This window comes from Myotis brandtii, unplaced genomic scaffold, assembly GCF_000412655.1.
Source record: "Myotis brandtii unplaced genomic scaffold, ASM41265v1 scaffold6, whole genome shotgun sequence".
In the NCBI taxonomy this organism is placed as follows: Eukaryota; Metazoa; Chordata; class Mammalia; order Chiroptera; family Vespertilionidae; genus Myotis; species Myotis brandtii.
Genome location: NW_005370271.1, coordinates 821,724 through 835,321, shown reverse-complemented (window position 1 = coordinate 835,321; position 13,598 = coordinate 821,724). Strand labels below are relative to the sequence as shown.

At 54.1% G+C, this 13,598-nt stretch overlaps 1 protein-coding gene across 1 annotated transcript in view; it reads left to right on the top strand.

Annotated features, from left to right (window-relative positions):
• STK10 (serine/threonine kinase 10) overlaps window positions 1–13,598 on the top strand; it is an 88,508-nt gene that overhangs the window by 61,344 nt on the left and 13,566 nt on the right. The window contains exons 8-12 of the mRNA XM_005879365.2: window positions 1,292–1,426; window positions 3,147–3,686; window positions 6,203–6,333; window positions 9,867–9,990; window positions 10,454–10,633. Coding sequence (XP_005879427.1) covers window positions 1,292–1,426; window positions 3,147–3,686; window positions 6,203–6,333; window positions 9,867–9,990; window positions 10,454–10,633 — 1,110 coding nt within the window. The remainder of the gene's footprint in view (window positions 1–1,291; window positions 1,427–3,146; window positions 3,687–6,202; window positions 6,334–9,866; window positions 9,991–10,453; window positions 10,634–13,598) is intronic.

The following is a 13,598-nucleotide window of genomic DNA, read 5'->3' as shown; positions in this document are numbered from 1 at the left end:
CTCCAGCCCGCCCTCCAGCCCACCCGCCTCGGGACCGAACGTCTGCTGAGGCCCCAACAGCGGCGGTGTTTTGCAAGGCCTGTGAGAGACGTGACATTTCTGTGAGCCGCGGAGGGGAATGCACACACTGCCGCACACTTCTGACACACGTGTTCTCCAGCCCGCCCTCCAGCCCACCCGCCTCGGGACCGAACGTCTGCTGAGGCCCCAACAGCTGCGGTGTTTTGCAAGGCCTGTGAGAGACGTGACATTTCTGTGAGCCGCGGAGGGGAATGCACACACTGCCGCACACTTCTGCAGACACACGTGTCCACCGCAGACACGTGCCAGTGTTGTTCTCGGCAGCTTTACTCACAGGCACCCCAAACAGGAAGCAACACACATGTCCATCCGCCGCGGAACGAGTGCATGAGCGAGCTGACATAGTCACGCAGTAAACACACGGCACAGGGTCACAAAAGGGACAGTTCGCCAGTGCACACGACAAGGAGGGGGCCTGAGTTTCGGCCACAGGGGGTGGCGTACTGGCGGACTCTGTTCATGTGACGCTGAAGAGCAGGCGGGCAGGACACCTCTGAGCTGGGCAGGGGGGTCTGGTGTTGACTGCCAGGGGGTACAGGGACCTTTTCCAGGTGAGGGGAGTGTTCTGTCTGGGGTGGTGGTCATTCCAGGTCTTAGATATGTGAAAAATACGGGGAATATTGACGATTGTGAACCTAGCCCCCCTTTTTAAAGAAAATAAGCAATGTGCAAACAGACCGCCCCCCGCATTGCTTCAGCTCCTGCTTCGGCCGCGCACCTCTGTAGGCGTTATCTTTTTTTTTTTTTTAAATATATTTTATTGATTTTTTACAGAGAGGGAGGGAGAGGGATAGAGAGTTAGAAACATCGATGAGAGAGAAACATCAATCAGCTGCCTCCTGCACACTCCCCACTGGGGATGTGCCTGCAACCAAGGTACATGCCCTTGACCGGAATCGAACCCGGGACCCTTGAGTCCGCAGGCCGATGCTCTATCCACTGAGCCAAACCGGTTAGGGCAGGCGTTATCTTTTTTAATGGCCATGACCTCCCAGTGGGTTTGGCAGCATCGTCTCTACAGCAGAGGTGAGGTGTCTGCAGCCCAGAGGGGGTAAGTGACACGCTGAGTGTCACACAGCCGGTGATGGGCAGAGTCGGGATTTGCCCTCTTTCCGCCTCACACAGGACTTTCTGAGCTTCCTCTGGGTCTCCCTCTGCCTGCCCTCCTCGCCCAGCCCAGGTGGGCTAATCCCGTGTCCTGTCCCCGCAGCATCCCTTCGTCAGCGGCGTCACCAGTAACAAGGCTCTGCGGGAGCTGGTGGCCGAGGCCAAGGCCGAGGTGATGGAGGAGATTGAAGACGGCCGGGAGGAGGGGGAGGAGGAGGACTCCGTGGATGCCACCTCGGTAAGGCCCGGAAGAATGGGTGCTGGGGAGGGACAGGCCCCCCGCAGGCCTTGGCTCCTGTGAGGGGGGCGCCCAGAGGAGCAGGAAGGATTCCTTTCTGTGTCTCCCCAGCTTGGAGGTCACAGGCTCCCATGCCACAGGTTAAGCTGGCACGTGGGCCAGGCGTGTTGGCGGATCCCGTCAATTTTCAGGGAAGACCAGGAACCTAGATTTCCACAAGATCCCAATTTGTAAAAGTTGGCTGCTGGCTCTTTCTTCCCAGCCTTTCCCGTGGTGGCTCACACCCACAACGAGCCTGTCTTGAGTGTAATCGGGTATAGGCTGCACGTGGTCAGAGGCGACAGGGCCCGCCCGGCTTCCCCGAGTGCCCAGGGGACCCGTGTCTGGGCACGGTGGTAACCCACCTGAAGTGTCAGCACTTGGCTGGACTTAAATTTAAAGGAAAGCTAATTTAAATATTAAAACCATGTGAGCCAGTGAACATGCCTGTGGGCGGGGCCCTGTCCTGCCTTGTTGGATGGCGGGTCTAGTCGGCTGGGGAGGGCCTCTGGGAGGACGTTCACTCCCCAGTACAGATGGCGCCTTGGACCTCGTGAGGCAGGAGCTGGGTGTTGGTGTGGGATGACAGGATCAGATCTGAGCTCTGAGCCCTTGCTCTGGGTGCTGAAGAAGTTGGGTTAGAGTTGCTTCTGGAAGCTTCCATGTGCAAGGTCAAAACAACGGTTGTCAGAGCCCAAGGGAATTGTGAGTGCATCAGTATAAGTCTAAAAACAGGCAGACCGACCGACAGCACTTAGAGACTGAAGTCAGGACAACGATTATGTCAAGGGGAAGGGTGGGTCTGGGCAGGGGGGTTCTCTGGGGTGGGGCACGGTTCCACTCCTGACCTGGATGGTGGCTACATGGTGCTCACTTTATGCATTAGGCTGAACATTTAGGTTTTATTTAGATAAATGAGTGTTCTGTTTCTTAATAGCAAAATTTCCAATACTTTCCACCCCCCAAAAGTTCCAAAAATGAAACAAAACTTGAGTGGCTGGCCCGGCCAGTGTAGCTCAGTGGTTGAGTGTCAACCCATGAACCAAGAGGTCATAGGTTTGATTCCCAGACAGGGCACATGCCTAGGTTGGGGGCTTGACCCCCAGTTGGGGGCGTGCAAGAGGCAGCCAATCAATGATTCTCATTGATGTTTCTAGCCCAATCTCCCTCTCTCCCTCTCTCTTCCTCTCTCTGAAATCAAAAGAAAAAATAAGTTAGTGGCTGGTAGGTGGAATCTAGTCTTGGGTAATTTTGGATTTTATGCAATTTAAAAAAAGCCTTTAACTAGTTGCCATCTAAAAATCAGGAGCTGTCATGTAAAAGTCCACATTCTGGCTTGTCCTGAAAAATGTGAAAGGTCTGGCCAGAGGGGACCCATTTTCCCACGTTGTCACACTGGCTGGAGCTGAGTAGCCGCTGGCCACAGTTGCCTGCACTCCTAGGAAGAGTAACAGGCAGTAAACTAAGATTAGAGACAATCAGGAGACTCCTGTTCCTCAAAACAAGTGGTCCTGTGGCTGCTGGTTAGGCAGTCGGGAGTGGTGAGGACTGTGGCTTGCCGGAAGTGATACCTACTCATCTCCTCCGCCTGGGCCCACGTCACCCTGTCGGCGTCTGTGTTTCTGGCTGTTGCCTTGTACAGACAGCGGCGTGGCCTTGACTATCTTTTCTTTTCCTCTAGCCCCTAGGGGACCACACTCGCACCTCTTCCGAGGTGAGTCAGGTGAGCCTCGATGCCAACAAGCCTCTCCAGGAGCCACCTGTCACTCCAGTGCCACCCAGCCAGCCTCAGGACCAGGAGAACGGGCCCAGCCTGCCCTCTGGGGACAGTTCCCTCCAGACCACCAAGCCCCCGGATGTGGCCGCTGGGAATGAGAATGGCCTCGCAGTGCCCGTGCCTCTCCGCAAGTCCCGGCCCGTGTCGATGGGCGCCAGAATTCAGGTGCCTGAGGAGAAGCAGGGGGCTGACCAGGCTGGGGACCTCAGTCCCACAGCCAACCGGCCCCGGAAGACAAGCCAGAGCCGTCCCATCAGCAGCGCCCTGGAGACCTTGGGCAGCGAGAAGCTGGCCAACGGCAGCCTGGAGCTCCCCGCCCCGGCCTCTCCTTCCAAGAGGGACTCGGACTGTGGCAGCCTGTCCACCTCCGAGAGCATGGACTACAGCACCTCCCTGTCGGCTGACCTGTCCCTGAACAGAGAGACGGGCTCTCTGTCCATCAAGGTAACGCCTCGTGTGGCGCACAGGCTGGGAGCAGGATGTTCGGCTCCGTTTGGGTTTCTGAAAGCATCTGGTGGCTGCCTTTCGTTTCTAAGTGGCTCACAAGGATTGCTCTTTCTTTTTTAAAAAGATATTTTTATTGCCCGGCTGGCGTAGCTCAGTGGTTGAGCGTCAACCTATGAACCAGGAGTTCACAGTTTGATTCCGGTCAGGGCACGTGCCTGGGTTTCGGGCTCGATCCTCAGTGTGGGGCGTGCAGGAAGGAGCCGATCGATGATTCTCTCTCGTCACTGATGTTTCTGTCTCTCCCTGGAATGGGGCTTTTAGTTCGACTCAGTTTAATCTTCAAAATATCCAAGTTCATCTGGGATTTAGTCATAGCTAACAGTTCGTTTGGGTTTAAGTTTCAATTTGGTTTCCATTTAAATTGGGTTTGGTTAGAAGCCCTGGTGAAATCTGGGCGAGGATTCTAGAAGTGGAAGATCCCTTGTTTGTGGTGACGGTGGAGTCAGTGAAAGGGAGTGGGCTCAGGCTGTCTCCCAGCTCAGTGGCCTTCCTGGGAGGAACTCTGTGAACGACAGGACCGCTGTGCCTGAGGGCCTGGCACTGCAAAGTGCTTTTAAAAACAACATAAAACGAAGGAGGCCCCTTCATCCATGTGCAGATGAGCAAACGGAGGCGTAGGTGGGCGCTGGGGGCTGGGGAGACCCACGCTCTGGGCTGAGCCCCGCATGCCGTTCTGCCTTCCCGTTGGGGCCGTGGCCTCGTCCTCATCCTCGTCCTCCGGTGGCCGGAGGGCTGGCTGCTCCGACACATCTCGGGATGCTCTCGCCCTCACTGTCACCGCCGGTCACTTCCTTGCCTGGGCCACACTGAGGGTCCCCCTCCAACCAAGGCCGAGGTTAGGGAAGTTCCTGTATCTTTTTGGGTTTTCCTTTCATTGTTTACTTGGTGAAAACACACAGTAGAAAGTCAGAACTACTTGCCAACGGGAAGGGACTGAAGCAGCCACTGCACATGGTTCTGTGGCAGGAAGAAGGCGCAGTGCTGAGGCCGCCAGTTCAAGGGCAGGCAGCAGCTCCGATGGGTCACGGCCTCGGGCCCATCCTAGGACAGGAGCCTGTCTCTCCTCCTCTTAAAGCAGCGGTTCTCAACCTGTGGGTCGCGACCCCTTTGGGGGTTGAACGACCCTTTCACAGGGGTCGCCTAAGACCATCGGAAAACACATATATAATTACCTATTGTTTTTGAGATTAATCACTATGCTTTAATTATGTTCAATTTGTAACAATGAAATTGGGGGTCACCACAACATGAGGAACTGTATTAAAGGGTCGCGGCGTTAGGAAGGTTGAGAACCACTGTTAAAGAGACTGAAGGAGTGGAGAAGAGCCATCCCCCAGAGGAGGGGCCCGCCCCTTCCCGAGGTCGCTGCGAGCACTTCCCGCTGGCTGATGGCAGGGAGTCAGGGGCGTGGCTCTTCTGATGAGTCCACTGGGGCTGCCTTGCCTCAGACGGGCGGCCCTGTGACCATCGTGAATTGAGTCCTAGGACACGTGAGCTGGACACTGTGAGGAGAGGGGTCCGGTGGCTGTTCAGTGTGATGATGTCCAGAGCCCCTGCGTCCCGACAGCAGGAGCCGGGTCCGAGGGACCGAGGGCGCCGCCGGGACTGACTGAGGGGAACACCGGGCCCTCCGCTCCCCCTCTGGGCTGAGGGCCCCAGGGCAGGTGGAAAGGCAGGGCTGGGCACAGCGGGAGGGCGGAGGCCAGCTGAGAGGTTAGAGAGGGAGCGACCTTGCGGACTCCAGTGCAGGCGCAGGGTGGCATCGGACTCGGGAGAACTGGCCGAGGGCCGTGAACAGCTCCCGGAGTCTGGGCGGTGCTCTGCAAGCCTGAGGAATGCTGATTATTCACAGGAAAAGATAAAGATTATGAATAAGCTCCTGGTGCCTCCAGACGGGTGTGGCCCCATGGAGTTCAGGTCAGATCAGGCTTGGCTGCCAAATCCCTTATGAGCGTGGTTTTCCGGGCTCTGGATTTTGGCGTTGTGAACACCAGACTGTGGCCTGCAAACACCAAGTGCTGCACAGTTGCCAAGAGCCGGCGCTGTGCTGTGCTGTGCTGTGCTGTACTGTGCTGTGCACAGCCCCGCGTTTTCTCACTGAACCACCTGGGAGGCAAGCACTGCTTTTCTCCTCCGACAAGACCAGGAAGCTGAGGCTGACGGGACAAGGGACCTGCCCAGGGTCATAGAGCCAGTAGGTGGTAGAGGATTAGAAATGTCCTGTGTGAGAGAGTGCTGGCCGCTAAGGGGGGACGGCATGGGGCAGTGTCTGAAGGCCAGGATCAGGGAGGGGGTTGGGGGTAATAAGTTCAGACACTCACAGCCCTGGGTCGAGAAGCTTAAAGTAAAGGGACAGTGGGCAGCCGTGTCCTCCCTGGGTGTGCGGCCACACTGCGCCACCCACGGACTCTTAGCTGAAAGGCTGAGCTTTGCCTAATGATTGCCCCTGCCAGGACTCCAGGCTGCACAATAAAACCCTCAAGAGGACACGCAAGTTTGTGGTGGACGGCGTGGAGGTGAGCATCACCACCTCCAAGATCATCAGCGAAGATGAGAAGAAGGACGAGGAGATGAGATTTCTCAGGCAAGCTGGGGAGGGACGCTGACAGAGCTAACGGGGTGGGGTGGGGTGGAGGGATGGGCGTGGGGTGGGTGAGAGAGCTGTCTACAGCATGAAGTGAAGGATCAATGAGACAAAAGGAAACTGCTTTTGCTGGAGATGCTGCACTCCCCAGCCCACCCATTCCCTCACCCATCTATCTATTGCACCCACCCACCCTTCTATCCATTCATCTATCCATCATCCGTCCACCCATCCATTTGTCCACCCACCCACCAGGTTGGGGGACATGGTGACCCATATAGTTGGGGCTGTTGGCTTTGTAGAACTTATACCTAATGGGCCAACACCCAGCACACAAGGTAATTCCCACTTGTGGTTCACCTGAAGGAAGTAAGGGGTGATGAGAGTGAGCGCCTGGGCTGGGGGAGGCCGCTCCGAGGGACCCCCCTGAACAGAACCTGAAGGGTGAGAGGAGCTGGCCACCAGCAGCCTGCGGGCTGACCGCTCGGCTGGCTCGGGAGCTGAGAGGACAGGGCTGGGGTGTGGTCCCCGGAGTCCTCAGGGCCTGTGGGTCAGGGCGGGAGAGTGTGGGTGTTACCCCAGCGGGAGTGAAACAGCTGGAGAGCGCGCAGCTCTCATGCCCCTTGTGGAAGGTGGCTCTGGCTGGGGGGTGAGGCTGGGCTGTAGAGGAGACCCCATTCAGGACAGCGGCCGGAAGAGGTGGTCAGACTGCACGTACATTTTGGAGCAAAACCCAGGAGACTGGTGTGGGGAGGAGGGTGCGAGGCGAAGCCATCTGCTAGGAGCCATCTCTGCACTTCTAAGGTGTTCAGGCCCCGAAAGCCTTCCTCAGGGAGACCCCGTCTCGCCATTTTGTAAACGAGGAGACTGCTTCTTGGCAGGCCAGTCACCGACCCCGGTCACCCAGGTGAGAGGGGTGGAGCTGAGGCTGTCGCCAGGCCTGGCGGAGGGAGGATTCTGGAGGCTTCCGCCGGATGTGCAGCTTCCTGGGGCTGCTGAGCTTGGGGCAGGGGCTTAGCAGGCAGGAGGCCCTGGAGCCCTGGAGCCCCCTTGGGGCCAGGCCTGTGCAGGTAAATTCACTTTTGGTTTAGAGAACATTTCTAGACCATCAAACACATTCATGTTTTTTAAAAGCTCCAACAGCCCAAAGCCACACGGGAGCAGTTCGGGCTGCCTGGGGTCACTTGGCCTGGGGTCACTTGTCCCTTGTAGGAAGCAGGAGACGGAGGCAGACGTCACTGGGGCGTATCTGTGTACACACACACGCACACTTTGGTGTCATCTGTGTGGGTTGGGCCAGTGGGGAGGGACCGGTTGCGGTCGGGATGCCACCACCTGTTTGGTCCCCTGGGAGGTGACTTGCACTCCTCCGGCTTCAGACCTCAGGGGCTGGCTCTCCATCTCCCCTCCGGGAACTTGAGGTTTCTGGGGTTAAAACTGCAGACTCACCACCCCATCGAGAAGCGATGCTGTCTGGCCTTCTGAACAGAGGAGCTGTGTGCTGCTCAGGCTCGGAAGGGGAGACCTGGCCGAGGTGGAGGAGAGGTGCTCTCGAGCAACAAGGCTTTCTTGTTTGCCTGTGGTCCTGAGGTCTGAGCAGCCGGCAAGCTTGGCCAGGCGGCCAGGCCGCAGGGGTGGAAGGCGCTGGTCATCCCCAGCCGGCCACAGCCCTCGTCACCCCCGGGTCCCAGCATTTCCGGAGGACTGGGGCAGGCAGGCGTCAGGACCACGGGACTGACTCACACTCTCCCAGATTGAGGCTTCTAGGCCCGCGTTCTTTCTGTTTTCCCCCCAAACTGCGGGTGCTGGTTGTTTCCTTCCTCCGCCACCTGCCTGTCTGCCCGCCTTCCCTGTGAGAGAGGGCGGGGCAGGAGGTGATGTCAGAAGCTGGCTGTTGATCCCTTTGTCTTTTGGTCAGTTGTTCTGGAAGCCTGTTTCTCTTGAGGCAAGATTTCCATTTCTTTGTTAAGACTCTCAAAGCCGCCTCCTGCCTTCTCCTTCCCGGAGGGAGGGCAGAGGCTCAGCGAAGCTCCTCTACGCGGCTGTACAAATGTCCCTGCTTTTCCCAGAGGCCTTTGGCTCTGCTTCCTCATTGTCATTCGAGAAGTCACCACTGAGGGAGTGTGTGCTGTGTGCCAGGCTGGCAGTTCAGGTATCACCTCATTTAACCCTCCAAGAAGCTGACAGGTAGAGATGATCTGCCCCATGTTACAGCTGCCTGCAAGGCTGAGTGAGGCTGAGGGCGCCCAGCTGCAGAGTCGGCAGAGCTAAGATTCGAACTCGGTCCCTTGGACCCCAGATGTGGCCTCTCCTCCTGCAGCGGTTGTTGGGCCCCCCGAGCAGCTCTACCCTCTCCGAGCTGCGAGGAAGCGTTCAGCGGGGACCCCGTGGAGCAGCCTGCAGACCCTGGGCGAGAATAGGACACAGCTGCCGGAGAGCCCGATTCAGTCGCAGGCCCAATTCTTCCCCCATCATTTTAATTTCTTCTTCTTTTCTGATTATATAAACGACACATACCAGTTTTCAATGGACTTGCTCAGAAAGAGCCACAGTAAACATTTTGGGGTTTATCCTGCCGGTGTTTTCTGTGAATGTATACACTGGCGATACATAGGTTACAAAATTAAGGTGTGCATTGTAAATAGGAAATGTGATATGGTTCAAAACTCAGAAAAAGAGGGTAAACAGTGAAAAATCTCCCTCATTCACTATTCTGCCAGGCGCCCAGTCCCCTCCTGGTGTTGCTACTTTTTGCTGTAATCCTTCCAGAAATACAGTGTTCAGATAGGAAAGTAAACTCACATACCCCTGTGCACACACATACACTCTTTCCCCCCACCCACATGGTAGGGTTGCCTAATAGATCCACCTGTCAACAGAGATCATCCTGTCTCTGTCATAAAGAATTGCTGCATTTTTAATAGATGGTTTTCCATGTAATTATCTTCTAAAACCTGATTTTTAATTACATCAGATGGCTATGTTTTCATTTAATTAGACCTATACTGAGGGACTGTTACTGATATCCTTGTTCACTGTTGTTGTGCATGTGTGAATGCTGCTTTAGAGCATTATCCACAAGTGGAACTCTTATCTCGAAGGGCATAAACTTATTGCCAAACTGTCCTCCAGGAATGTTGTACCAATTTATACCTCAGCAGGTTACAAAAGTCTCAATTTCCCCTATAATCTCACCTGTTTAGTTCATCAGAATGGCATTCCTTTTCAATTTACATTTCATATCTATATACGTTATTTAAACATTTCTTGTCTTTTGTTTCGTGTCTGTTCATGTTCTGTGTCACTGTTTAAATTTAGGATAGTCCTGTTTTACTGATTTGTAAGCACTCTTTACATATTAAGGTTGTGAATGTTTTGTCCGCCCATAAATGTCAAATGGAGCCCGAGTTCTAACCCTGCCTCTGCCCCAGCATGGTGCTGCTCCACCCCCAGCCTCCAGTGCCCCTCGCTGTGAGTTCTGGGATCTGTGAGGCCACGTTCTAACTGCCGTGTCCACACCGTTTAACCCTCAGGCGCCAGGAACTCCGAGAGCTGCGGCTGCTCCAGAAAGAAGAGCATCGGAACCAGAACCAGCTGAGCAGAAAGCACGAGTTGCAGCTGGAGCAGATGCATAAACGTTTTGAACAAGAAATCAACGTGAGTGCGAGGAAAGATGGGCCCTGGTAGGGCTGCTTGCCTCCGTCTTTCTTTAAGCAGAAGCTGCAGAGTGGGGGTGATCGCGCAGCGGAGAGTAACTCACCGTTGTCCAGTTCCTCTGGTTTCCCGGTCTCATTAGGCTTTGACTTGTACCATAGAATTACATGAAGGTCACAGAGCTTCTCTGAGTCACACCGGAGCATCTCTAGAGGGAAACTAATCTGTGCTGAGCACCAGGCAAGAACCTGCAAGGTAGATGGTCTGTCCTCTCTTTTGCACATGAGGAAAGAGAGACTCAGAGAGGTTAAGCTACTTGTCTCAGGCCACACAGTGAAGAGGTGATGGAGCTGGGATTTAAGCCCAGGCCTGAGGACAAGTTCCGGGCTCTTCCCATCCTGCTCCCCATCTTCCTCCCGGCGACGTATAAAGTGACTTTGCTGAACTCTTCTCTCCGCCCCTGCAGGCCAAGAAGAAGTTCTTTGACACGGAGCTGGAGAACCTGGAGCGTCAGCAGAAGCAGCAGGTAGAGAAGATGGAGCAGGACCACGCTGTGCGCCGCCGGGACGAGGCCAAGCGGATCCGCCTGGAGCAGGAGCGGGACTACACCAGGTTCCAGGAGCAGCTCAAGCTGATGAAGAAGGAGGTGAGTGAGTGCTGGGCGGAGGCCGGGTGTCCAGGCAGACGAGGACCCTCTCGGTTATAAGCGACTGAAACCTTAGCTCAACCTCGCCCCAGCAACAGAGGGAATTTGGGGGAGCTCGTTTTCCTGCAGAGCCCCCGTCCAGGTATGTCTGGATCGATGTGCCCCGGCCGCACCAGGAGGAGCCACTCCTGTGTCACCGGGCTCTGCTTTCCTCTGCGTGGACTCGGGTCTGGGCAGTTTCTTATGCACCTCCAGCTTCCCAACTCCCAGCTGAGAGAGCAGGGGAGAAGGAAGGATGGCGGCCCGGGGAATTTGAGATGCTGTCACCAGCAGGGGGCGTGGGTGCTGGGTGGGCGAACGCGCGTGTCCTCCATGCCCCATGCTCTTTTCTCCCAGAAGAGCAGTTCCTGAGTTTGTACCCATGCAGCCTTCTCCCTTTCCCCCCACCCAGCTGGAAGGGGGAGGTGGCCAAGAGGGAGATGTTTCTGAGACAAGGGGAGGGAGCGGGTGTTCAGCCTGCCCCGGGGTCCCAAAGAACAGCCCACACCCCCTGGGTGAGCCAGACACCGGGAGGCTGGGACACTTGTGCTTCCCTAGACTCTCAGGAGGGAGGAGGGGACAGGAGGTGGAAGCCCCCAGGGTGGGCACACCAGTCCAGGCCATTCCCAATCTCCAGATGGGAGCAGAGGGTGGACAACCTCTAGGGGGGTCCATGGTACGGGCCAGGGCGGGTCGGGGGCTCAGAGCCCAGCCCCCAGACTGCACTGTGATGGGCATGGCATTTGGTGTCGCCAAGGGACCTGAGGGAGCAGGGCTGGGGCTGGGGTAAGACCAGCGAGGCACTCACCTCAGGCACAAAGTTTAGAGGGTGCCAAATAAACTCGGTAATCAAGGCATAATAATCTAATGCAATGGTTTAAAATAAAAATTCGAGCAACACCTTCATAACGAACAGAATATCGGCTATTTAAAATAAAAACGGGATCCGACAGGACCAGGATTGAGGCGAGGCAGTGAGGCTGAGTCCTTCGAGTGTAGGGCTGGATCTCGTCTGCACTTACAATGTTGACATTTTGTTCAGGATTTTTTGTCATGGATGTTGTTTTTAAGTTGCTATTTATCTTGCTTACTGAGTTTTTTGGCTTCCCCCTCTGTGCCCGAGGCGAATACCTTAGTCTCCTTATCCTGGAACGTGGTGGGTGGAGGGAGAAGCGGAGGCTAAGCATGTCCCCAGCTCCAGTGCCGGGGGCACAGGCTTGGCTTCAGTGAAAGCTTTGGTAGCTTCTTTCAAGGAATTGGTCTATTTCATCTAAGTGGTTACATTTATTGGCATAAAGCTATTCATAGTATTCCGTAGTATCCTTTACATAGCTGTAGGATCTGTAGTGATGTTCTCTCTTTCATCCTCTTGTGATAATTTGTGTCCTAGTCTCTTCTTCCTCCTTCTCCTCCTCCCTCTTCTCTTTCTGTCAATCTGGCTAAAGGTTTGTTTTATGGACCTTTTCCAAGAACCAGCTTTTGGTTTCATTGATTTTCTGTTTTCAGTGTTATAGATTTCTGCTTTTATATCTGGTTTGGGTTTAAATTGCTCTTCTTTTTATAGTGTCTTAATGTTGAAGCTTAGATCATTGGTTTGAGACTATTCTTTTCTAATGTCAGCATGTAATGCTCTGTGTCCCTCTAAGCACTGCCTTAGCCTCGTTCCACAAATTGTGATATGTTGCATCTTTTTTTTATTCAATTTGATTAATGTCTTAGTTCCTATGTAACTTCCTCTTTGATCTATGGGTTAAGGTTTGCTTCAAAGTTTAATTTTGAAATGTTTTTGGATTTTCATATCTTTCTGTTAATTATTTCTAGTTTAACTTCATTTTAAATAATATATATTTTTAAATTTCAGTTTTTAAAAATGTATGTACATTTGTTTATGGCCCAGGATGTGGTCTATGTCGATGAATGTTCCATGTGCATTTGAGGGGATGTATATTGTTGCTGCTGGGTGGAGTGCTCCATATGTCCAGGAGGTCCAGCTGATGGACAGTGTGGTTCCGGCCTTCTACAGCCTTACTCACTTTCCATCCACCTGCTCTGTTGGCTACTGAGGAAGGAGTGTAATGTCTCCAACTATAACCGGGGCTTTATCTATTTCTCCTTCAGTTTGCCCCTTTTTGTTTGCGTTTGAAGTTCTTTGTTATTTAAAATTGTCCTGTCTGCTTAGTGAACTGACCTGTCTTTTCTATTTAATGTCCCTCTTTAGTGCTGATAATACTCCATGTTCTGAAGTCTGCTTTGTTTGATAGCCAGTCCTGCTTTCTGTTGATGGGTGTTTCAGTAGAATCTTTTCCCATCCTTTTAATTTAACCCGTCTACATGTTTAATGCCGGTTTCTTAGAGACAGCATATCGTTGGCACTGTTTCCCGGTGTTAATTTTTTCAGGCAGACCCCTCCAGGGTGGCCCACCTTGGCCTCCATCCTCCCAGCTTAGCAATCCCAGAGGCTGGAGAGCAAGCAGCTTTTCTCTGATGGTTCCAGCAAACATCCTGAAGCTCTCACTGGCCCAGAGAGGGCCACATGTTCACTGTGCACCATGCTGATTGACAGCATAGACCATATACCCAGCCTAGAGCCAGATGGGATGGGGTGTCAGCGCCACCTGCACCTCAGAAACTGAGGAGGGGGTACCTAAAGCACGCACTCCCTGCTGGGGTGATACCACCACCAAGGGGGTTAAAAACAGCTTCAATATTATAATGGTTTAAGAGATGGACAGTGTATCTGTGGGATTCATATTTTGGGGGGGTGGGTGATTAGGAACAAGATGTCTAACAGGGCTTCTGAGGGGACAATAATGAAAAAAAGGGTTGAGAAACGCTGCCCTAAAGGAGTCTGAGGTGCTGTCATCAGAAGGGGGATGAATACCAAGCAGCAAAACAGCACCTGTCTACCCCGAGGGAGTCCGGAAAC